Raw genomic sequence first — 26,656 nt, 5'->3', positions numbered from 1 at the left:
AATAGTTTTGATGAGAGGAGCCAAATATAATACAAAGACGGTCTCTGTGAGTGGCACTTAGATGAAATACCATACTGTTGCTAAGATCTGCACTCAAACAAACAAACAATATCACTGAAAATGTACCAAACATGAGCATCAAAGACCCTTTAAAAAAGCAAAGATGAGTTTTAGAAGATTCATATTCTCTCTTTCCTCCCTCGTCTCTCAAAATGATGGATGGATTTGATCAAAAGTGTTTACATATTTGTGCATGTCTTTTTATATTCCGGTTTAAACCTGGAACAGTGTGCACTCAAGGTGCTTCAGAGATTTATCTCGGCCAAATAAAATTCAAAAGATTCATTATGAATAGGTGGCGTGGTTTAATGGAGATCTTCATACGACACCAAATTCATCAGAGAAATTTGAGCCTTTTATGCCAGAAGTCATCCAGGCAAAAAAAAAACAGACGAGTAAGCATACAAGACCAGCTATCTATCTCTAAAGAAAGCACCTGTCGCAACTCTCAAATTAGGTTTGACATAAAAAACGTCTGGACAAAAATGTGCAGAAGCTTGAATGAGATTTGAATGCAATGTTGAAAATTGACTTAACTCTTTCCCCGCCATTAAGAGAAAAAATTGGATAAATAAATAATTTTTATGTTAATCTGCAATACCGTGGCTATCCACTAGATGGATTGCATGAAAAAACTGAAGCCAAAACGTTATTTACTAATTTTAAATTCCGTGTATGTTTGATAATCGTTCTGAATCTGATCTCTAACAAAATTCCTTCACAAAAATGCAATTATTTCAGCTTTTTGCTAAAAGAAATTTGTATTTTTAAAGAAAAATACCCATATTTAAGAGTTTATAAGCAGAGAAAAAAATATAGATAGGATGAAACAGGTTTTTTTGCTATTTTGTTTGTTTGTTTGAAAGCAGAGGGTCTGTTCTTTCATTTGATATATTTGTATGTTTATATATTTTTAGAATATTTTTTTTTTTGCGAAAATCACAAAAAATGTTAACGGGCAACTTTTCAAAAAATGGCTGGCGGAAATGAGTTAAACTTTGACACGTACCTCACATAAAGCTATCTTATGGCTATCGGGCATTACATTTGAATTCACTTGACTAATACTATGATGGTTTTTTTTTTTTGGACCTCAAGAACACAGACATTAATAATACCTCATATTCAACAGGTCTGCAATGACATATAGGCGAGTAAACTGACAGAATTATTGTTTTTTTAGTCAAATCTTTCAATACTAAGAAAACTGGTTTCTAGTGTGTTTCTATAGGGTGCTTTCTGCCTGCTTTCCAGGGTTTCACATTATTCCCTTCTAATGTGCTTTCGACTGGCCAAACAAAACAGGATGCCAGTGTTTGAAACTGGGAGTTACAGGAGAAATCCTCTTGGCATCATCAAAGACCTGACAGTGTGTGGCGTGTCTAGTAATCTTTCTATCACTAACATTTACACGGTAATGAAAACAAACCCGTCTGGAGGGAAACAGAAATATAAAGCGTTGGAAGAGAGAAGATGAGCGTCGAGGAAAGGTCAAAGAGGACAGAATAAAGGGAAACTGGGAACCTAAATAAATAATGACCATTACCTCGCTGTCCTGGGTAATCTGCACCTGTTCCCCCTGAGGCACCTGAGCGATGTGGAGGTGTCCCTGTGGAATCTAAAAAAAAAATATAATAATATTTTACCAGTGCTTTAACATGTGTCTGTGCATGTACATGTGTACTTGTTTCAGTAGACAATGTTTATAAGGATATAATCTGTAGATAGCAGAGCATGATGCTAGCGATGGCATTGCTAGCATGTAATGTAATGTAATGTAATGTCTGAATTCGCCTTAAAGGGATAGTTCACCCAAAAATTTATATTCTGTCATCATTTACTCACCCTCGTGTTGTTCCAAACATATAAATGTCTTAGGGACAAAGAAATATGTTTTAAAGAATGGGGCACCATTGACTTTCACAGTACTATGCAAGTCAATGGTGCCCCACATATGTTCGGTTGTAAACATTTTTCAAAATATCTTCTTTTGTGTTCAACAGTATAAAGAAACTCATACAGATTTAGGACAGCATAAAAGGTGAGTATATGATGACAGAATTTTCATTTTAGGGTGAACTATCCCTTTAAGTGGCTTTGGCGAAGAACAACAGCCAAATGTAAAAACATAAACAATTTGGGGGAAAGGACTGTTACTTTAATGATGCCTTTGTTTATTTTATCATTATGTTTTAAATTTTCACTATTGCCCATCTAAGTTGGCCGCATCTCTAAAACATCTTCACATCAAACCTGATGCCGTATAATCTGTACGTATAATAACCAAACCAAAAATTGCCAACCAATAATTTTGCACAAAACAAACCCAGTTTGACATACATTTCCATAATTTTCAATAAATGCTAAATCAATTTGGATTTGACTGCAGTGTAAAAAAAAGCTTCAAAGCACTTAAATGTCCCATGAATATAGACCAGAAGTCTTACTCCTGGTTCAAATTACACATTAAGTACACATTCATTTTTCATTTCGTAATGAACTATAATTGCAATTTGATACCATTAAAGCCGGATATGTATCTAATATGGTTCCATTTACTACATAATTGTACTGATTTTGAACTCAAAACAACATTTATAACTATGCACTAACTACCCAAAAATATCTGCTAGTTTGTAAATGTGACAATTATTGTAATTCAAGCGCATAACAAATAATAAAGTAAATATGATTTGTAAAATGACTCCTATTAAGTATAATTCTGGGGTGCCCAGTCCCCATCAATTTAAACATTATAGTCTACTTTTAACAAGTGTTTACACCGGTTCAAAACTGAATTCAGATTTGATTTAAAATTCTTGTAAAATTACAGAATAATTTGAATTAAGGAAACATCACAAGTAAATCCTGGGTCAATATTTTTATCTCAGCACTCACTTTATCTCAGTTTTTTTAACGCTTGTGCATTGTTCCAATTAACTACCCTGTCGTGTTGTTAGTGGCCAAAAAGTGCCACTAAATTAAACGGCTGTAAAAAATGAATCAGATAAAAAAATTTGGCATAAATTTGTTAAATCAACCTCAGTACTGATCAAAACTACCAAACGTTTACAAAAACTAGTCTTTAATTGCCAAGTTCATAAGTGATGTAACACACACACACACAAAAAAATGGGCTGTTATACTCAATGTACAAGCCAGAAATTAAGCTCTGTTTTTGCCTAGGTCTACTAAAGGGTTAATGGTGCCACATGATGATTAACAGTAAAAAATGACAAATTTTACCTCTTTGCAAAAGGAAAAACCACAAAGAATCAAGAATGCATGATAATAAGGTGTCATGGCTCTGCAATCAAAAAATGTTGTTATAATTGAAGTCAATTGGGCCAAAAATGGTCACAAACAATAAATGAGGGAGAAAAAAATGAAATCTGATGCTGCACAAAAACTAAAAATGCATCAAAGCCAATGTTTTTAAAATCCAGTCCACAGTCCTTTTTAAATTGAAAATCTGTAATTTTGTGTTTTCCCCCAAAATCAGTGACATCACTTATGAACTTGGCAATAAAGAGTTAAAATCATGTAATTTTTGTAAACATTTGGTAGTTTTGATCAGTACTGAGGTTGAGTAACAGATTTATGCAATATATATATATTAATCCGATAAATTTTTATAGAAGTTTAATTTAGTGACCTTTTTTTGCCACTAACAACATGAATTGGTAGTAAATTTGCCCACGCTATATTGTTGAGTTTTTTTTTTATTTCAAAGCATTTTCTTAAAATATGTGTAAATATAAGATTTGTCACCAAAAATCATTCCATTTGCTGAAACACAGAAAAAGCTGTGGCCAAATTAAGACAAAAACACACACACACACAAAATGGCCAAAAATGGCCCCAACAACACATAAGAGTTAAACAAACCATGTTATTTGGTAATCGGTGTTGCAGAGGAAAAACAGCAAAGTATATCACATTTATTGCGACGTATTCCCAAACAATTAACATATTTGGCTTTATTATGCACAAGCAGGTGCTGTTCCATAAATATCGTACTATCGACAGACGAAAAAAGTCTAATTATGGAAAGTTTAAAAGGAGGTTACTCAAACTATCATTCAGGACCTGAATCCCTGCGTTATTGTTTGTCATACTCGACAGGATAAAATTATCAATTGCGTGCAAGTGAAGAAAATTGGAGTGTTGGAGTGGCCAAAGGGGCTCCACAAAGCTGACCATCGAGTTGTGTCCTTAGACAACTACTATGGTGCGGTTCATAGAGATGTTACACAAACAACAGAAGACAGATGCATTTCTAAACTCAGCCGGTGCCAGAAACTCCTCCTCAGATTGCACATTGTGTATTCTGAGTTTTGATTGTGTTGTCACAACGTATGCCATTACGCTTTAGATGAGGAGCGTGTTGTGTGTCCGCATGGGGGTGGAGATGACCTCATGCAGCTGTGAAAGTCAGAGATCATGTTTAGGTTCTCAAAAGAGAGCGCAGGATTGGACAAAGTGAAAATTCTGTGCAAAAAAAATCCTTTCAAGGGATCACCTCTTCCTCTGAGCGCATGCACAAAGTTCAGGGTGATAAATCCAACTCGGACCACCTTGCAAAGTAAAAAATCAGGAGATGCTGGAATGTGTTTGAATGCGCAGCTAAGAGGAAAAAGGTGAATGAGTTTGTTACACTTAGTGAATTAGCAGATGCTTTTATTCAAAGCGATTTCAAGTGGATTGTTTGTGTGTATTACAGGAAATCCAACTCTTGACCTTGGCATGGTGCACGTGAGGCTACGCGTAGGGTGCACGTGAGGGTAGGCGTAGGGTGCACGTGAGGGTAGGCGTAGGGTGCACGTGAGGGTAGGCGTAGGGTGCACGTGAGGCTGCGCGTAGGGTGCGCGTGAGGCTGCGCGTAGGGTGCACATGATGCAATTTTCGTCATCTGCACTGCCAGCGTACATTGGACGCGTAGGTCGCGCATGCGCCTACAGGGGAAGTAGCATGTAGCCCATGAGATGCAATGCATTTTGTCGCACTGCGCAAATGTCAAACTTCTCTGTACACATATGAGTCAAATAAACTATACTTTGCAAGGCTGTGTGTTTGACCGTGTGCGTACGTTTGTGTACACTTAAAAAAACAGACTATACTCTGGGTTTTAGAGAGTAAGTAGGAACAGAAGTAATAGTCAATTATATATATATGTGTCTGTTTGTGTTTGTTGGTCTTATGGATGAAACAATACTCACAACTTGCACTTGTCCGTCTTCTCCTATACGGTGGATCTGTACTTGTTGTGCCGTACCGGCCAAAGCGTAATGCAAGGCCTGCTGAGTAGAGGTCTCGATAGCTGACGTCTCTGCAGCCGAGACTCCATCTGCTTAAACACAAAGATAAACAAGTATATAACCCGGGCCGACTATGTTGGTCAAATCAGAAATGAGAGAAACCGGGTCAAACAACTGGTTTCAATAACAGCAGATCCTCAACTGGAACTGCCAAAAGCACACACGCACACACACTTAAGCGAGTCTGTTCTCAGTCATTGACAAATCGTACATTTCGGCGTTATCAGACAAACGACCTCACTTAGACAACCGCAGGTCACATGCGCCGAAGAATGTGCGCGAATACGTACAAATTCGAACCCAAACAAATGCAGAGTAGGAACAAAGTAAACAAAGTTCTCACAGACGGAAAGCAAGAAAAAAGTTCACATACACACACTCTGAACTTTAGGAAAATCCCTTCCGACTGTGCTTGGACATCATCCAGTGCATCTGCCAGATTAGACCTTGTTTAAACAGCGTAAATGGTCTCAAAATACACAACAAGGGCTCTTAACCTAGCAACACTCTCGTGCCCTAAAACTGTAGTAAACCTTAGTCTTAACACTACAACAACAACACAAACACACTGAGACACACGCTCGCATTTAAAGGTCACCAAGTTCACTCTGGCAAAACTTTGCGGTGTTCATTTACAAAGTCAATGTGATTTTAGATCATGGTGAAAAGCTATTCTGAATGGCAGGGTCATATTTTAACTTTTTTCCCGGTTAGTTTTTCCAGATGGAACATGACCGGACACAACGTGGTCTTCCCTTGCCTGCGGCCGAAAACTAAGTTCAATTTTATGAATATGAAATGCTCATTCCAGTTTAAGAACAATTACACATTTCGTTGGACAATGTACAACTTTTGTCAGCGCCTCTAGTGGCACCAAAGAGAACTGCATAATAAATGTTTACAAACTTGCTACGTTGTTCGGAAATCCAAAACTTTCAGGTGAAGTTTCACGAAAACTGTTGGGCCGCTCAAGTATCGATACATAAATAAAGACACAATTCATTTTTTACAAAAAATGATAAAAGCATGCAGCGATCTTGGGTGTGTGATTTGTGTTTATTTTCTTTACTTCCTACGCATCAATAATAAGTATTCTCTAATGCAAACACTTTATCAGCTTGTTTTCTGTTTGCTACAAGCCACATGTTTCTCTCACCCTGGTTGTGGTTTTGAAAGAAGGCCAAGCGCCAGGTGGCTCGTTCGTAAACCAATAACGGTTTAAGCTACCGCGAGGGATGGCCAAATCCAGCTGGACAGAGAAAACTACAAGAGGTGAGGCAATCGTAAGTCTATGGACCATTGTGGTGGACTAACACAGGATTTCTGTGTAAGTCCGAGGCGGATCAGAGGTGAAGACCTTTGTATCTCTGTGAGGAAGGGACAGGAAGTGAGGCGTTGTCCTGTGATTTGAACCATCTGTTACGTTGGACACATCAAGTGTCGTTTTCCCACACAAACACAAGTGTCCAAATATACACACCGAAGTGCACGTTTATATAATGTACACATTGCGCAAATGAACGCGCAATTAAAATAACATCCAGAGCATATACATGGCTAATTCAGAGTCAAACTAACACACGCTGTGAAAAATGTGTTTTAACATACAACGTAAAGCTCAACCACAGTATATGTTTATATTTGCTCTACGGAACACAAACCAGCTGGGTCTTAGACACTTTGCATTAAATTTAAAGGGACACTCACTTTTTTTGAAAATATTCTCAATTTCCAGCTCCGCTAGAGTTAAATATTTGATTTTTACCGTTTTGAAGTCCATTCAGCCGATCTCTGGGTCTGGCGGTACCACTTTTAGCATAGCTTAGCATAATCCATTGAATCTGATTAGACCATTAGCATCGTGCTAAAAATATATATACGTTTCTATATTTTCTTGGAGCTTGTAGCAATGACATTACGCAGCAGCCGAAAATAGTCCCCTTAGTAACTTTCAATATCAGTGGACTATTTTCGAGCAGTGCGTAATATCATTGCGCCTCCTGCAGTCATGTTACGGCAACAAAGTCCTTAATTATTATGACAGAATGAGAGTATAGTTCCTAGCCATATCGGCCTAGAAAATCGCAACTTTTAATTTTTCATCGGTCTTAGTACACGAAGTAACTACAGAAGAGTCAAGTTTTAAAAAGGAAAAATATCAAAAGTCTTTGGTTATTTTTTTTAGGCGCAATGCTAATGGTCTAATCAGATTCAATGGATTATGCTAAGCTATGCTAAAAGTGGTACCTCCAGACCCGGAGATCAGCTGAATGGATTCCAAAACAGTAAAAAGCAAATGTTTAACTCTAGGGGAGCTGGAAAATGAGCATATTTTCAAAAAAGTGGAATGCCCCTTTAAAATGAGGCCGGTACATGTTGGGAAAAACATATTAAACACACCAGAGATATGTAGATATAACCAATATATTGACGAGGTGGATGAATTGCTGAAGTGAATAAAACTTAAAAAAGAGAAAAAACTGCTTATGATTTCTACACTGCAAAAAAAGTATTTTCAAGAAAAAAAATCTTAGTATTTTTGTCTTGTTTTCAGTAAAAAAATATCTAAACATTCTTAAACTAAGATGCTTAAATAAGTCTAGTTTTTAGACCAAAAATATCAAATTTAAGTGATTTTGTGCAAAAAACAAGCAAAAAAATCTGCCAATGGGGTAAGCAAAATTTTCTTGAATTTTTCTTGAATTTAGTGTTTAAGAAAATTTTTCAAGATTTTTTGCTTACACCATTGGCAGATTTTTTGCTTGTTTTATGCACAAAATCACTTAAATTTGATATTTTAGGTCTAAAAACTAGACATATTTTCTCGGGTCGTTTTGCTCATCAAGAAAAAGCATCTTAATTTAAGAATTTTTTGATATTTTTATGGAAAACAAGACAAAAATACTAAGAATTTTTTTTTCTTGAAAATCATTTTTTGCAGTGTATACTTATGATGTTTTTTTTGTGTTTACCATTGTTTACTCGATGGTTAAAGTAACATTCGAAAAGACTACTGTGTTTACTAAATGTAAAAAATATATTAAAGTCACAATGAAATGGAAGTAGCGAATGCCTTATTTTCCCCGTCATAATGTATATCCAAGTGAAATGGCTTCTGAAATTAGAAAAACAGGTAGGGCGGGACTTCAATTTGTCCATCATTGGAAGTTGGGTAATGTTGCTAATCGCTGCAATCTTTTCTTAAGCATTTTCCTCGTGATGGAAGTAAAACCTATCGAAGAGGGTAAGAGATTTGAGTTTTTGATGATGAGGGCACATGAGTTTAAAAAAAATTATGAAGCTAACAAATAAAAGTATTTTTTTTAATTCCAAAAAAAATTAAGTTTTTAATTTCGATTTCATTGTGACTTTAAATTTTATTTCTAAAAACAAAAGTGTGTTTAATATAGCATATTAAATATAGCATACAGCGATAAAGTATATTACTTTTTGTTGTGGGATCCAAACGGGTACCATAAATAATAAAGAATTGCAAAATATTACGGATGTGAAACTAAGTATTTAAAACCAAACTTTGGATATCATGACAACCACGATGCCAAATCGATGGGCACAGGTGCAGGGCTCCATACCTGAACTGCTTTGCGATCCTGTGTTTCGTCTCGAGAAACTCTTAACCGCCAGACTCTGTCCTCGCTGCTTTCGGCGCCAGGCGGTGCGACACTTGGAGTCGATGCTCTGCTTGATGCGGTACCAGTCGGACTCCGTAATGCTGAACTTGTGAAACAGTTGACCTGGTTGCACATGGACGAACGCACACAAAAAGACAAACAGCACAGATGATACAATCAGTCACAGGGATGGGCAGAAACACTGACGTAATAGCATTTAGTCATGCAACTATGCCGCAAACAATAAACATCCTACAAACAAACAGCTCCAAGACGCAACCGAACATCTTCATTATCTAGCAAGAAATCCGTCTCGTGTGCCAAACAGCAAGGCTTGTTTGTGCAACACCTCACGTAGCCTTTCTCAATGAAGATTACGCTTAAAAATTTGTTCATTGACACTGAACACATGGCATGCTGAACGAATTGATCTTTATGTATCGGACAGATTTGCTAAGAATTAAAGGAGGTAGAGATTTCTAATTAGGTCAAGTGGGAAAAATATGTCTGGTGAGGGTAAGGATGGGGCTGAACTTGAGTTAAGCTACCTGAGGAGTGAATTGATCTGAATCATAATGATATAAATAAATCAAACTGTGTGATTGGTCAGTAGGTAGGTGAGATGATGTTGCATATCCACTATTTATAAGTCTCAGGTGTGGCTAGAAAGTGTCTGAAGTTTCAGCTCAAAATACCTTACAGATCATTGATTTATTTCTGTGTGTCCCGTAACGTCTGATGCACCCACCGCTAGCCTAGCTTAGCACAAAGACTGGAAGTAAATGGCTCCAGCTAGCATACTGCTCCCAATAAGTGACAAAATAACGGCAACATTTTTCTATTTATATGTGTGATTTGAAATCACTCCACCCAAATAGCAGTGCTTTGGCTTATGTCAGTGCTTCTCAAATAGTGGGGCGGGACCCCCAGGGGGGGCTCGAAGCAACACCAGGGGGGGCGCGCGAGACCCCAGGGAAAATAAAGACATTACACCCCAATTGCTGATTAGCCGCTTGTTTTTTTATTATTATTTATTGATTATATTTAATTTTTCAGTGTCAAATGGTCAAAAATATTATACTTTAAATAAGGATTGATTTTTTATTTTAGGCAAATTTATGCATTTTAAGTATTTTCTGTTACAGACTAAAACAAACAATGTTAATAAAGTTATTCTTTGTTGTAAGTTGATTGATATTTCTTTTTTTGTGTTTTCTTTTTGTGTTTTCTCAATGTTAATAAGGATACAATGTTTTGCAAATGTGTAATTTTATAGACAAATTATACTATTTACAGTCGCGGCGGAGAGTTGGGGGGGGCCAAATGTTTACCTCTTCCTAGGGGGGGGCGTGACAGAAAATAATTGAGAAGCACTGGCTTATGTGAATATAGTTCCCAGTATGTATACGGTTAAAATATGGCTGTGTCTCATATGACCTTGTTATTTGTACACGCTGTGACTATACAAATCAAAACATGTAAATAGGAAAATATTGGCGTTATTTTGTCACTTATTGGGAGCAGTATGCTAGCTGGAGCCATTTACTTCCAGTCTTTGTGCTAAGCTAGGCTAGCAGTGGATGCGTCAGACAGAGTTACGGCACGCACGGAGATGAAAAGGGTATGTATGGACTTATCTAACTCTGGGGAATATGGTGAATAAGCTTAAGTCAAAAAAATTTGGCGTATTCCTTTAACAATATGCATTCTCTGTAATTTCAAAAACAATGGATAGAGACTCCATTTCTGACTCACATCGAATGCCGTAGATCATGAGAGGGTCCAGTTGCTTCTTGCCGTGCTTGCCCTGCCCGGAGAGGTTGGAGACGGCTTGCACCTCACGGTGAAACAGGTAGTCCAGCAGCGTCAGCGCCATCTTCTCCGCCGTGCGGCAGTTGGTGGTGATGTGCAGCATGTCCGTGTGAGACACCGGGCAGCGCACGCGCATCTCCGGGTTGTTCTCGTCACCCAGCCACGTTCCATTTGGAAAGTCCTCTACAGAAGAGACAGATGAAAACAGGTAAGAGTTTGTTGAAATATACTTTTATGTCATTGTTTTATTAATTATTATCATATGTATCGGTTCACCTAAATAAGAAAAAAAAACAAGAAAGGTAATTGAAGCCAATAACTGGCTTTCCTGCATTTGTTCCATTGGGCGAATTGGTGACCTTTTGTTGAGTAAATCTTAGGGCAAAGGTTTGATACTTTCTTTATCTTGATGATAAAGAAGTGATCTCAGTGAGGCTATCATGTTTACATGCTCAACGGGGGATGATCTGGGATGCATTTACAACTCCAAATTCACCTTTCAAGGACTTTCCAGGTCTAATACCCTCAAATTTAAGGACTAAATGTGGAGACACATTTCAAATAAGAGCAAGGTTACATCATGTTACCTTTCAAGATACATTGTTACAGTTCCCGTTCGTGGGAACTCGCGCTGCGTCACTGCGGTGACACTTTGGGGACACCTCCAGGGGTAAGTGTGTCTGAATGTGTATATCAAATTTAACCAATTGTGAGGCTTAATGACAAAGACAGGGTGACGCGGGAGCCAGGAAGAATATCTCTATCTGACATATTGCCAAAGACGGCGTTACAGGGACGCAGGAAGTATGACAAGAGAGACGCAGCGTCTCGTTCCCTTCTCAGGGAACAACAATTACATTCATAACCCGAAACGTTTTTATGTGTCAAACACAACTATGCAAAAAAGCATTTTGGAATGAATCAACATTCGCATACAGAAGATATAAACATTTGAAGCGAACAGTTTTGCACGTGTGCTTAAAAAGCCTAGAATTTTTATGATTTTATCCTACACTCCACAGAGAATTATATGGATTTTTTCCCCCAGAAAACTTTTTGCATAAAATAGATTCAAGCACTTTCAATGACCTGTAGCTATGTATGTATATTTTTTAAAACTTCCCAGGGCCTTGAATTTTTCCACCCAGATTCACAAACTTTCAAAGGATTTCAAGGACCCACAAACTTTCAAAGGATTTAAATGGCAGTGTTTTGGTTGGATAGTGCAGATTAACAGGTGGTATTATCCCCTTCTGACATCACAAGGGGAACCAAATTTAAATGAAAATTTTTCCACATGCTTGCAGAAAAATGGTTTGCCAAAACTAAGTTACTGGGTTGATCTTGATCACATTTTCTAGGTTGATAAAAGCACTGGGGGACTAAATTATAGCACTTAAACATGGAAAAAGTCTAAACTTTCAAATAATCTGCCGATGTCCAATAGTGCAAAATACAGATACAGTTTATAGGCTGATGTATCAGAGCATCTCTATAGTTTTTGATCACAACATATAACGCACTCCCGTTGTTGAATTGACTTGGTAAACTTGGCTTTGCTATCTTGATAACGCTAATTTACGATTTTGGTATAAACTGGTCAAAAAAGTTTGCTCTAATCTAGCAAAGTCATTACAGACGGTCACACTATCCTAAACACAATATGCAACATTTGCAGTGCAGGGCAAAAAAGTACCTAAATCCCAAGGTTGATGACTCAGATACTGACAAAAGCTATCTGGATTTAGAAGTCTGCTAACCTTCAGTCTCATTAATCGAACGAGACACGCTGGAGGTGTTAGTCAGAGCTGCCTGCCATAAAATAACTTGCCTCCTACACAGAAAAACCATCACCTGATGTGAACCATATTACAAATCATTAGAAACCAGATTAAAGGGATAGTTGTACAGTCAAATATGGAAATATATAACATTTTATCATGTAAATGCAAAGGATTTGCAAAATCTAACACCTGTGGGTTAGGTTTAATGCAGTTTGAATATAAATATAATTGAATATACTGTATATTGAATATACAAATATAAATCATGTGATGTGCTGTGTACGTATTTTAAAATGCACGGGTTTATCTAGAATGCAGATTTTAATGAAAAATATCAAATAACTTACCATATTGGTCAACAGCTAAATTAAAAATTGTTGAAAATCCCCACAAACTTTAAAATTAAAACCACTACTACAAACTCAGAATAAATGCAACAGTGCCCCCTAATGGCCATGAATGGTGATTCAACCGGCACTTTACAATAGCACATTACCAGAGATCACCCAAGCAAAATTATGTCATTTATTTGGCAAGAAATGTTGTCTTGGTAAAAACATTGATGGCTTATTTTGTTTCCTTTAGGGGTGAATTTTAAATGGTACTTTCTGAAAGTCATTTGTTTGTTGCTGATATCCTTGTGGTTGATTATTGTACAGTTTATCATAGTTGCTCTGAGGATGTAGGGGCGGAGCTAACAAACAAACATGTGACCAAAAAGCCCTGCTTGATTGACAGATGCTTAACTGGAAAATATGGTGGATTTGCAAAGCACATGTGATCTGCAAGAAGAGATGCATTACATAAAAATGAGGGAATGGTGACAAGATTAAAGCGAGGGGAAAATGAGTAAAACAAAGGAAAACAAAAGCAAAAAAGCCTTTAAAAAACCAAATGTAGTCATTTGATGACTGAATATCATCACAAACAGCTGCCAATGGGTGAATTTTTGCAGAGGAACGTCTTTGAAGTAACTGAGCTAACCCAGACGGCACTCCAAAACAACTCAGTCAACAAATAAGAAAAGCAAAAGCAGAAGTTAAGCAATCCAAAACAAAGCCTTTAATCTCAGGCCTCATCCAGACTAAGGAAACATCCCTGAATCACAGACGGCCAGACGCTTTACGCAACACATGGGTCGGTCACAGGGACACGACTTTTTGTAATGTCCGGGAGTACTGTACTAAACGAAATAACTAAAAAATTATGATCTGTCAACAAAAACTGTGCAGTAGTTAAGTATATTTGTACAAAGAGTGTTCGAAGATATGACTATAAATAATTGTTTCAATTAGTTTTCTTTTTTTTAGGACATGATGTACCAAATTCATAACAAATGATTTCCATTCGCTCATACAATAAGTGTCCTTTCGCATACTGTTGAAATTACTTCAAAGGATCGTTCCAGGTTTAAAGTCCGATATTAAATGTGTCCTCAGTTTGTCACACCACAGAAAAATGCGTTATTAACCGCACAAGCAAATTTGAATGAAGAAAAATGCTAAATATATAAAAAATTATCTCAAATATTTTTAGCAATAAATGCAGTCATTTCAAGCACAGAGTAATTTAAGACATGCTTTTTAATCGTTAAATAATGCCGCAAATACCAGTCATAATAACACGCGCACAAACATTAGTAATTGACGTTGTGTGTTAATCATTTAAATAATCTCTTCCCAAAAAATTTGGAAAGGGACACTCCTAGAAATACATAAGCAATAAGGTCAGTCGCAAAAAAAACTAGACCACACCTTTTTAGTGCTAATTATCCACTTTGCGTCATTATTTAACGCCAAAATTATAGTTTGCGCTGTCGCAAGCTGTTAGTAAATCTGACCCTTAGGGGGCGTCCACACCAAAGCCTTTACGTCTGCAGCCGGCGCGTGTTTTCAATCGCTTAGCACTGGGCACTAAGAGTTGAAAAATATTCAACTTTGGGTGAAAAGCTCCGCTCGTCAATGTCAGTTCTCACACGGCCGTCCAATCACAGTGGAGGAGGGGCGGGACATAACCACAGCAACCAACCGGCTCACACTTGAAATATCACAGCTACCAAAGCGCTCAGCTACAGAAAGCTGGCACTCAGCTGAAAAACAGCTGGCATTCGGCGTCCTGCAGGCGTTTTCAGCCGCGTTTAAAAGTTTTGGTGTGCACGCCCCCTTAGTTTTTGGTAAGTTGGGTAAGCGGAAATATTGGTTGCCGTAATAACTTGTCATTGGTGAGGAAAGAGTTAATATAATTTAAAACACATAAGTTACAACCCCCCCTTGCTGTAAAGTTGGGCATTTTAACATGGGGGTCTGACTCCCTTTTGGAGCCAGTCTCTACCGGCCAGTCACTGAATTGCATTTTTAGGGGCCAGTCACACCAAAAGCGTTTATGGCAGTTGCAGGCGCCTTTTTTGAATGATATTCTATGGGCAGGACGCGTTTGCGCGCTGTTTATGCGCGGCGAGCGCCTTGCGTTTTTTTGCCGCCTGCCGCGCACGCGTTTTTGAAGGAGCGCTGAGAGCGGAGAAGCGCCCGACGTCATTCGAGTCTTTCCATTGTCCAATCGAATGAGGGGAGAGGCGGGCCTTACGTTGTGGTAAGGGAAGTTTACAGTTGCTTTGAAGAACCGGACTCCACTCGCTCACTCTCTCCTGCGTGTTTGTGCACCTCTCACCCTCAAACAAGGTCAGAGCAAGCGTCCTCTTTTTAAAGTTTCTGCTAATATGACAGTTACAGCAAAAGAGCGCTCACGCTTCAATATTTGATTGACAAGACAGCTGACTCGGTGGTTGCTTAGCAATATGAAAAGCCGCGTCGCACTGCTCTTTTTTAAAAAAAGGCAGTGCGCCGCGCCTTGCGTTTGCAAGCGTTAAAAGCGCTTTTGGTGTGACTGGCCCCTAAGTGTGCATTATTATGCATTATCTGGAATCCTCTCCGATTGGTTGCCGCCGAACTGTGTCATAGCTCATTACCATAAATTTGAGCTGATTTCAACTCTCCTCGACGCTCATGCTATATACACACCAAATGTGAGGCATCGCGCTACTCGCTGTAGATTACTCGCAGGATTTAACTTTGTGTCACGCAGATTTTTTGCTCGAGTTGAATATTTTCAAATTGGGCGAAGACGCGTTTGAGGCGACTGGTGTGTGTTTTTGCGGCAATCGCGCCACTAATATCGCATCATTCGCATCGCCCCACGAGAGGACCATCTGATCGCGTCTTTGCATTGACTTTGTATGAATTAATCTACTCGTGCAAATCGTTGAACTTGCGTCTGGTGTGAATCCATAGACACACAGTACATGACACGCCGCTGATCGCCGGAGCTCGCTGCCGGCTCTCATTGATAATTAATGACTTCCCACCACTTTGACGCTCTCGCCGGTGGTGGTTTGAACGCATAGTAAGTCACGTCCGTGTTGGCTTCACGATTGGAAGTTTGGGCTATGATTCGTAACGCGAGCTGATCTTACATTCTGTGCTAATTTGTTGGCATCGTTTTGGTGTGTCTTGTGATTACATACTCAGTACAAAGCTTTATCGTTAATTGACTCCCATATTTACTTCCACTAACTTTAACTGTGTATCATTAAAACAAACAACAACTCTTGTGAATCTTACCCTCTGAGTTAAGCGTTATGAGCGTCACATTGTTGGTGCCCTGAGATGACTGTTGGCCACTGTTGGACACCGAATCACTCGTTTCAGAGCCACTTTCCTGATCGTCATGAATCTCTTCATGGACCGGCACCTTCAGCACGATGGTCTTCTGTTTTCCTCTCCCAACGGTACTGCAGCAAAACAATAAAGTCCCGTTATATTAAACGGTTTGCCATGGAGATCGCATACTGAGCCAGAACTAAGATTAAGGCCCAATCCCATTTCTCTGTCTTACCCTTTGCCCTTAGTTTTGCATGTTTACATGAACATTAATAAATTCTCCTAAAGTGACATGATCGTCCTATTATCACTCACTTGCTCAGCAGGTTCTCCAAAGAGTCTGAGGAGCGTGCTGCAATCTCCTCTTTTAAAGTCTTCGACTTCTCGCCGCTCACTATGACGTTCGTCTGGGGAACAACGCTGAGAGCAAAAACTAACTGTTAGTGTCTACATTAATAGTAAGCTCACTTTCAATAAATAGGTAAACAAATCTTTAAGGTATATGTGGGAAAAAATAAAACATTTCTAGATTACAAGATGACAAAAGGCAGATATCAGGGACTGACACTCTCAGGCACCATTCACGTTCATTGTATGGAAAACTCTGCAATGAAAGTGAACAATGCCTTTTTTTTCACAGAAGAAACAAAGTCTTAAGGGTATGGAGCTTGATATATACTTGATAAATAACAAAATATTAAAATTGATTGCTCACCAGCGCACTTTGTCACTAGTCTGAGTGGCTCCAAATGGGGACCCGGCCACCATTGGTACCTGTATGGCTCCCTGGTTGCACCTTGCCACTATGTCTACCTTCTCCACCAAATTTCGACAGGTGGACTCTAAGCCCTGCAGCTTAGCCTCCATGTTGTCAAGACGCTGGCAGATAGTCTGGCTTATTGATATCAGCATTGACTGCAAATGTAGAAGATGAAGGGATTAAAAAAATATGAAATCTACTCAGTATAATAGACCATTTATATTCTGGACCACATGAACTGAATGATAACAAATATGAACGCTACTTTAAGAGACTCTTGATTACGCTCCATTCTTGCACGCTTCCTCACTGGTTGTTCAGGTTGTTCAGCTTCTACATTATTGTCCAGGTCATCTAATTTAATTAGAAAACATATTTAAGTTAGGAAATAATAAAACCGTGCATTCGTGCATTTTTCACAAAACCTACCAGTTTGGTGACCCTCGTTATTCAAATCTGCCACCGCAATCTGGACAATCTCCACCAAATCTTGCTCTGACATCCTTTAAACCTGAAATTTCATGAAGATGTCTTTAAACAAACTGCTGGTCATATCCAAAGTTTGATGCTCTCTCATTTGAAAAAAAACCCCCACTTTATTATGGTACAATATAGTAGTAATATAGAAGTATTTATTTTCGCAGCAGGATAAGGGATGAGACAATATCATCTACACTCACCTAAAGGATTATTAGGAACACCATACTAATCCTGTGTTTGACCCCGTTTCACCTTCAGAATGGCCTTAATTCTACGTGGCATTGATTAAACGAGGTGCTGAAAGCATTCTTTAGAAATGTTGGCCCATATTGATAGGATAGCATCTTGCAGTTGATGGAGATTTGTGGGATGCACATCCAGGGCACAAAGGTCCCGATCTACCACATTCCAAAGATGCTCTATTGGGTTGAGATCTGGTGACTGTAGATGCCATTTTAGTACAGTGAACTCACTGTCATGTTAAAAAAAACAATTTGAAATGATTCGAGCTTTGTGACATGGTGCATTATCCTGCTGGAAGTAGCCATCAGAGGATGAGTACATGGTGGTCATAAAGGGATGGACATGGTCAGAAACAATGCTCAGGTAGGCCGTGGCATTTAAACGATGCCCAATTGGCACTAAAGGGCCTAAAGTGTGCCAAGAAAACATCCCCTACACCATTACACCACCACCAACAGCCTGCACAGATGATTAGATAATTGCATAAATGAGAAATTGAACAGGTGTTCCTAATAATCCTTTAGGTGAGTGTATATTGCTATGATCTGACATGACCCTTCTTCTTAGCAACTTAAGTGTATAAAACGTACACTGAGGTCAGATGTAAGCTTTCCAACCAGCTTGCTGGAAATATGAAGATATTTATCATATATCAGCCTTCATCCCAAAATTACATAGATATGATATTTTGGTCACTATCACTCAACCTTATAAAATTAGTTACTCTGTTTACCAGTGAGTAGGTTAAATATTTGCAGATTTTTATGGTGTGAGGATTTACAATTAATATCAATTTATATATTATTAACTAACTCTTTCCCCGACATTGAGAAAACGCTTCCCTGTCAATGACGAGTTTTTACGGCAATCCATATTTCTGCTATTATCCACTAGGTGGTGCTCTTACACAACTTAAAAAACACGGAAACATCAATTAAGCCCAAAACAAAACAAAAAAGCCTAAAAACTGTGTATGTTTTGATCATTGCTCTAAATCTGATCTCTTTTTTTTAAAGTGGAGGGTCTGTTCTTTCCTTTCATATATTGTACTTAAGAAGAACATTTTCTGGAAGGCATTAAAGTTTTGTGAAAATCATAATACTTTATAAAATGTAAAGCAGGGCTATTCAATTGGCGGCCCGCGGGCCAAACCCGGCCCCCCAGGTAATTTGATCCGGCCCTTTATGTAGTCTGTAAAAAAGACATCTCTAGAATAAATTTAGTAAGTTAGAGAACGGGCCGTACAGTTACGAGTTGATGCGGGTGCGTCTGTTTCATACAGCATGAGCTGCAGAGCGCGAGTCACGTGACTGGTGCGAGCAGCTGTGTCACGTGTTTATATTCGCGCTTTGGTCTCCCCCGCTCGCGCCCGCGTCTCAAGATGCAATAGCTGACAGAGGTGAGTTAAGAGACCGGTCTCTATGGCTGTTTTAACTTTATTTGTTGTATTTCCCGCTTAAAAACGCTGCCTTTTCCGACAATTGTTGTCTGATATGTCAGCTCAATGACTTGCTTATCCACAATGACATTTACGTTAGATGTCTTAATAAAGGAAACTCGTTGAAACGATTTTGTGAACTAGACAAATAGTTTATCCAAAATTCAAAGCAGACTAAATGCTCAAATATTATGCGAGTCATCGTTCTCACACAAGAATGCAATTAAAACGAGTTAATCGCCTATCGCTCACAGCCCAGCACCTGCACCACTGTATGTGCATCGCGCTGACAAACATACAATTGATATTACTGCTCTTGCGAAATCTAAAAACATATTCTGTCTTATTAGATATTAGCCTAATGTTTGCCAGTTATTAAGATGGCCGTTGTAGTGAAAATAGGGCTACTGTAATAATTAGCTTTGACAAAAAACAGCATAAAACAATTATGTTCCATATTACAAACTGTTTTGTTACGTGTACTTAAGTGAGTAAATAAGTTAAATTCTCAATGAGTGTGATATGGATCTTATTAACCTATTTAAATGTAGAATAAAGCTTACTTGGGCATTTTACAATGCACTTATGTTGTTATGCAATTTTAAAAATATTTAATTTATTTAAAATATTTATTAATAACATATGAACATGTCTGGATGTAGAAAATCCTACTTAGACATCTAACAATGCACTTATGTTGTTATGCAATTTTAAAAATATTTAATTTATTTAAAATATTTATTAATAACATATGAACATGTCTGGATGTAGAAAATCCTACTTAGACATCTAACAATGCACTTATGTTGTTATGCAATTTTAAAAATATTTAATTTATTTAAAATATTTATTAATAACATATGAACATGTCTGGATGTAGAAAATCCTACTTAGACATCTAACAATGCACTTATGTTGTTATGCAATTTTAAAAATATTTAATTTATTTAAAATATTTATTAATAACATATGAACATGTCTGGATGTAGAAAATCCTACTTAGACATCTAACAATGCACTTATGTTGTTATGCAATTTTAAAAATATTTAATTTATTTAAAATATTTATTAATAACATATGAACATGTCTGGATGTAGAAAATCCTACTTAGACATCTAACAATGCACTTATGTTGTTATGCAATTTTAAAAATATTTAATTTATTTAAAATATTTATTAATAACATATGAACATGTCTGGATGTAGAAAATCCTACTTAGACATCTAACAATGCACTTATGTTGTTGAATGCAGTCTGAATATACATGTTTGTAGAAAAAGCCTATTGTACAATGCACTGATTTTGTTTTTATGTAGTTTCAGAATATAACATTAGTATGTTTAAATGTAGAAAAATGTATATCTCCGTTACATCACTGTTATTTCTCCGGCCCCTCATTTGTGATGCTTTTCATGAACTGGCCCCCACGAAAAACTAATTGAATAGCCCTGATGTAAAGTAAACCTTTGGTGTCCACAGAGTACATATGTGAAGTTCTAGCTCAAAACACCCCATAGATCAGTTATTATAGAATGTTAAAATTGAAACTTTTTGGTGTGAGCAAAAATTTGCTGTTTTGGGTGTGTCCTTTATATTGCAAATGAGCTGATCTCTGCACTATATAGCAGAGCCATGGTTAGATTTGTTCAGATTAAGGGATGGTATGTTCGTGTTCTGACATCACAAGGAAAGCCAAATTTCAATTAACTATTTTTTTACGTGCTTGCAGAGAATGGTTTACCAAAACTAAGTTACTGGGTTGTTCTTTCTCACATTTTCTAGGTCAATACAAGTACTGGGGACCCAAGTATAGCACTTTAACATGTAAAAAGTCAGATGTCCCCTTTAAGTTATTATTATTATAATAATAATAATTATTATTATATTTATATTAACTAATATATTTATATCTTAATACACAAGATGACCACAGTACATGTTAAATGATGACAAACGTTGGCATTGCAGTGTCCATGTTACATAAAAAAACTAAGTTGTACCACACTAAAACAGTTGAGAAACCATAATGAGGGTCCAAGTGTAGCTGACGTCATCAGGGAAGATTCGCCACAAGAGGGCAGAAGTACATTTTCAGATTTTGACTAGTTTGTGAAGGGCACATTAATAAAACAAAAATCACTCGCAAAGTGATTATAATAAACACTACAATATTCCATTAAAATATAAAAAGTGTCAGTTTTGATTTCATGGGGACTTTAAAGGTTCCCACATATTTTAATAAACGGTGAATTCCCATTTCAGCTGCTCATGATCCTGGATATCATAATTTTATAAAAACTGCATTCACAAAGAAACATTTTTAGCAAATGATCGTCTTTTAATAACCCGAAAAAAGTGTATTATTTTTTTTTACTTTTATCAGGTCTGAAAAATCACTAACATTTAGTCCTATGCGCAGGTTTTCATGACACAAACATCTGTTTAAAATGACCTGATTTTCACCTTAAGAGAAAATTGCCTTTACAAAAGAGTATTGTAGCACCAGGGTGTAGGGATAGCATGAGTGTAATACCACGTTAATGTGTTTTAAAAATGTTACTGAATATTTACTACACTCAAATACCATTGTAATTATGTCATACTCCGTATGGAGAAATCGGCATCATACATTTTCAAAAAAAGTGGGATTTCCATAATACATTTTGTAAGTGCATAACAATGATATATTTCTTAAATTTGATCTGCAAATACGAGACTCCCGCCGCTGGTGTTATGACTTGGCTGGGCGCCAACTGAGTCTAGCTCCGCTCAAGCAAACCACTAAACATTCTGTCAAAGTCAAACCAAATATGCACGCTTCTTGATTTAAAATATAAAAATACACTTTTTACAACGCCTTACACGCGTCATTTGCCAAATGAAATTAGACCCATCGGTGTTTTATTCGCCATAGATTAGACTTCTTGGGTACAAATAGCAGACACCGCGGCTAACATGCTAAATGTAGCCTGTTAGCTCGCGCCTGCTAACAACAGTAGAAAGGCATTAACATGCAGCGGTGAAACGCTTCTAGGCCTCATTTCTGCCCCATCTAGTGCGCCAGAGATCGCTGACACAAAAAAATGCTGAACAATATACATTTCTTTAATGCATCGTGCCATATTTTGCAAGAGCACAGAGAAGAGGTGGTGACGCGTGTCTGAAGGGTTTATATTACCGTGTGAGTGATGAATTCTCGTGTTGTTTGTGAAGAGTCCGATAATGGCGTCCTTCCTCGCGAGAGAAAAGCCTGAGCATTGAAGCGCGCTCTCAATGCGCATGCGCTCAAACCGACCGCGCTCGGTCCTGGGGTCGAATTTCCCGATTAGAGACGAAGCATTGCTGTGTTGTTAATGGGTTCATTTGGAGCATTCTTTTTTGTGCATTTGCATAAGATACTGAGGCTAAATAAACTTTTTTGTCCTATATGATTGCTTGATTTAGGATTTTTTTATGTAGATTATCTCTACAATTTATGTATTTTCCATTGTTTTTTATTTAAATAATTTAAGAACTGGTAAACCTCACGTCAATGCATTTTATTACACGAAATAAACAAAGATAAAGACAACACTGGGTAATAAATAATCTTTATTGTGTTTCTTTATCATTGTCATTTGAAAAGCTTTTGGTCTGGGTCAGGCTGTACAAACAAAAACTCCTCCATTGGAATTGTCAATCCAGATTTCCAGCAACTTTTTTTGCAAGTGTACACCAGTACTGTCCCAAACTCCAGTGCACTCTCTGGGAAAACAAAACGAAATGTTGATCTGATTAGTATAAATGAACGCAAATCTAAACTTTTCTATCAAAACAAACCTATAAAGAACAAAAACTTGAAAATCCTCTCAACCAGCACTAACCTGAGTTTTTATCTGTGCTACAGAGCAAGCTGACCAATGCGGGCATGAGTTGAAACTCAAAAATTCTGGGACCGCCACAATGATCACAGCATGGCACCATTTGATTCATATTCGAAGGTGGATCCATTATAAATAGAGGCGATCCATTCCAACTGTATCTATGAAGTAAAATAAATAACAATACGTTTTTTTTAGGTATCTATTAAATGAAAATCATAAACTAGTTGTGAATCATATGTATAATCTAATTGCACAGTCACCATTAGGGTTGTCACGGTTATGAAATTTTGGCTAACGGTTAATTATCTAATAAATTGTGACTATTATGACAATTAATTGTCTGTTTTATTGTTTGGACATTTAATTCCCATACATTCTTTTTTGTTTATGAAATAATTTTCACACATTGTTGTGATTATTTACAGTAAATATTAATACACATTACACATATTTAAAGTAATCTGACAATTTCTCATTTATACAGGCTCCCCCTTGTGTTTTTTAGAGAAATGTGCAATCATCGGGGTGATCTGAAATCATCGCGATGAGGTCAAATAATCGCAATGAGACAATTATTTAATCAATGTGACAGCCCTAGTCACCATGAATAAAAGCATCTGCCAAATGCATTAAATGTAATGTGGATGTTATCATTAAATATCATTACAGACTGTGAACAAGATCATAAATCAAGAAGATCAGTCACCGTAACACTTGTTCAGGACAAAGGGAAATTTTCTTCATAAAACCCTCAAACACTTTATCTCCATGCTTGGCTTTGGCCTTCTCATATTCCTCTGATGCCTCCCTGCCCTCACAGCTGAAAAATAAAACTAGATGATAAACCAGAAGATTTGGATACGAGATATTAAAAATATAATTTAAACATTGTTTAAAGAACACAAGTCCCTATATAGGGATTAAAAATAATCCTCAAACAATCATCATGTCATAAAGTCATGATTCAAACCTGCCAGCCATGACATGAATCCTAACATTACAAACTTTAGGCAGAATCCTAATATTAAAGGGACATTCCACTTTTTTGAAAATATACTAATTTTCTAAATATACTAAAGCTCCCCTAGAGTTAAGCATTTGATTCTTACCGTTTTGGAATCCATTCAGCTGATCTATGGGTCTGGCGCTACCACTTAAGCATAGCTTAGCACAATCCATTGAATCTGATTAGACCATTAGCATTGCACTAAAAATAACAGTTTCGATATTTTCCCTATTTAAAACTTGACTCTTTATGATATTATGCACTGCCCGAAAATAGTCCCCTGCTATTGAAAGTAACCAAGGGGACTATTTTCGGGCAGTGCGTAATATCACTACGCCTGCTGCAGCCATGTTACCTCAGCAAAGTCCTTGATTATTACGCCAGTTTGAGATTATAGTTCCTACCCATATCTGCCTAGAAAATCGCAACTTTTAATTTCCTGTCGGTCTTAGTACACGATGTACCCTCAAATAGAAAAAATATCGAAATTCTTTGGTTATTTTTAGCGCGATGCTAATGGTTTAATCAGATTCAATGGATTGTGCTAAGCTATGCTAAAAGTGCTAGCACCAGACCCGGAGATCAGCTGAATGGATTTCAAAACGGTAAGAATCAAGTGTTTATCTTTAGGGGAGCTGGAAAATGAGCATATTTAAAAAAAAAAGTGGAATGTCCCTTTAAGAGCCTTAGATAAAGTAGACCACCGAATGTCTTATCACAGCTCCCAATATCCTCAGCGATCACTCCCTCCCTTTCCTCATACTGTCTAAGCAGTTCATTTTCATGATCCATATCATGAAATCCATCTAGGTCCGTTTCGTCCATGACGCTTATGTAGAACGGCTGGAAAATGGGCGCATCTGTGGGCTTTTCGTGATCAACACCTCCATCAATGCATAAGCCCTGAAGTTTGCTGCTCACATCCATTCCCGCACTCAGGGTTAGTACTTCATCTGAACAGATCTGTGTGCTATTCTCAGAAACTTTTATTTGATCTTCATCCTCCATCCCCCAATCATCAGCTTCATCACACCAGTCTGTTCTAGACATTGATGATGCTGCACATGGTGAGCTATTGTTGACCTGTTTGCTTGATAAGGCTTTGATGTCGTCATCCAGGCACTGGGAGCGCAGGACAATCCAGCTGGGTATTTAGAGGCGACATGGTCAATATGTCACAAAATAAGTGTAGCAATACTAAAATTTATTATACTAAAAATTGAAAGATGTTACCTCTCTGATTTGCCAAAGCATTGTGGATTGGTGCAGGCAAATACGTTGGTTGTTCTATGGTAAGAAGATGCTGCAAGTGGACAGTAGACCTGCACAACATGAGATAGGCCCTTCTGGCACAAAGTGCATTTGGGATATTGGAGAGTAATTACTGGCAGCAAATCCTAGAATTATTAAAAATGAAACACAAAATATTACTTTTTTCATCTCGTGCCCCCCAAATGGGGGCATACCCCCAGTTTGTGATCCACTGGTTTAAGGAACCTTGAGGCCCCCAGCGGAAAAACAAAATTACATTAGTCATTGTTAACTCTTTGTATGTTTTTACATTCTTTTAATCGTGCAAATGAAAATAACATTTGGTTTTGAATCACTTTGAATCGCAAAAGAATCGAGCCAGCCAGGAGTCGAACCTAGAATCTTCTGATCCGTAGTCAGACGCGTTATCCATTGCGCCACTGGCCCGATACAAAGCATATAAGGGTCCATAAGGGTTAACTTGTTCAGTCAAATGCATAGTAAATCTATTTTTGTGCACATCTTAACGATTTTCAAAGTTGTACATTGTACATATGCCCAGTCTTACGTACATTCACGTTAATTCAATGTGGTTTTTAGAAAGCAACGTAGTTTTACTACAAAAGCGAGTTAGCATGGTTAGCTTAGCTAGTCAACCACAGCCTGCTTTGAAACACTTTTCAAAATCAATTTTTTAATGTTCACTTAAGCAAGCAAAGCTAATCATCTGACAACATTTCGTCCACGTGTAAACAAAATGATCTTTATTAAATAGACGATCAGTTGCAGCGAGTTGCCAAGCCGATTCTGTAATAACGTTAGCTTGATATAGCAAGACCCAATCATTCGGTATATAACTTAATTTATATCTATATATTATGAGTAAGTTAACTGAATATAAGTAACTTATTTACCGGAATATCTCCAATTTTGTTCGTACAATACGACGTGGTTTTCTTGTCAATAGCTCCATCACATACTCCAATAAGGACTGTTTCATGCACTGTAGTTGCCATTATTGAGCAAAAAAGCTTCGAGGAGGTTTCCATGTGCTTCTCCTCTAAGCACGTGGTGGCTAAAGTTGACTAAATCATTTTAATCTCATTGACAACAGACATGATCAATAAATTAATGTCAATAACAGACAAAATGATTTCAAACATGACATATTTTTAGGTAAACAACTATTAGGTATTTTGTATTTATTAAGCTAGGTTATTATTAAAAGCGTCATCTGAATAATAAGACAAACAGCAGTCACTGTACCGTTAGTTTGTTTACCATACAGATTGACAAAACAAAAACCTTGCAGCATGTGTTAACAGTACTTACAGAGTTCCCGTATGTAATA

The 26,656-nt window shown here is 37.5% G+C and overlaps 2 protein-coding genes and 1 non-coding gene across 6 annotated transcripts in view; all 3 read right to left on the bottom strand.

Moving 5' to 3' along the window:
- Nucleotides 1-22,517, bottom strand: part of banp (BTG3 associated nuclear protein) — a 54,026-nt gene extending 31,509 nt beyond the window's left edge. For 2 of the 4 annotated variants that reach the window (XM_055192500.2, XM_055192502.2), the window contains exons 1-10: nt 22,364-22,517; nt 17,452-17,533; nt 17,288-17,376; nt 16,978-17,177; nt 16,578-16,682; nt 16,224-16,393; nt 10,766-11,005; nt 8,972-9,133; nt 5,280-5,410; nt 1,607-1,678 (exon numbers count right to left, since the gene is read on the bottom strand). In XM_055192500.2, coding sequence (XP_055048475.1) covers nt 1,607-1,678; nt 5,280-5,410; nt 8,972-9,133; nt 10,766-11,005; nt 16,224-16,393; nt 16,578-16,682; nt 16,978-17,177; nt 17,288-17,376; nt 17,452-17,524 — 1,242 coding nt within the window. In that variant the 5' untranslated portion in view covers nt 17,525-17,533; nt 22,364-22,517. The remainder of the gene's footprint in view (nt 1-1,606; nt 1,679-5,279; nt 5,411-8,971; nt 9,134-10,765; nt 11,006-16,223; nt 16,394-16,577; nt 16,683-16,977; nt 17,178-17,287; nt 17,377-17,451; nt 17,534-22,363) is intronic. The other 2 variants (XM_055192501.2, XM_055192504.2) reach the window with 1 other exon arrangement.
- Nucleotides 22,518-22,763: 246 nt separating this feature from the next.
- On the bottom strand, nt 22,764-26,617 carry pdcd2l (programmed cell death 2-like). Its single transcript, XM_073868848.1, has 6 exons — nt 26,220-26,617; nt 25,288-25,451; nt 24,778-25,198; nt 23,755-23,870; nt 23,049-23,206; nt 22,764-22,929 (listed from the first exon to the last, which is right to left on the bottom strand). Exons 1-6 carry the CDS (start codon nt 26,352-26,354, stop codon nt 22,799-22,801), a joined length of 1,125 nt encoding a protein of 374 aa, XP_073724949.1. The 5' UTR covers nt 26,355-26,617; the 3' UTR covers nt 22,764-22,798.
- On the bottom strand, nt 25,680-25,752 carry trnar-acg (transfer RNA arginine (anticodon ACG)). The gene has a single exon. It is a non-coding gene; the product is annotated as a tRNA-Arg (tRNA).
- Nucleotides 26,618-26,656: the final 39 nt, after the last annotated feature.

The sequence above is a fragment of the Misgurnus anguillicaudatus genome, chromosome 6 (assembly GCF_027580225.2).
Source record: "Misgurnus anguillicaudatus chromosome 6, ASM2758022v2, whole genome shotgun sequence".
Taxonomy (NCBI): domain Eukaryota; kingdom Metazoa; phylum Chordata; class Actinopteri; order Cypriniformes; family Cobitidae; genus Misgurnus; species Misgurnus anguillicaudatus.
The sequence above is the reverse complement of the archived record's forward strand: the minus strand, read 5'-3'. Positions and strand labels throughout refer to the sequence as shown.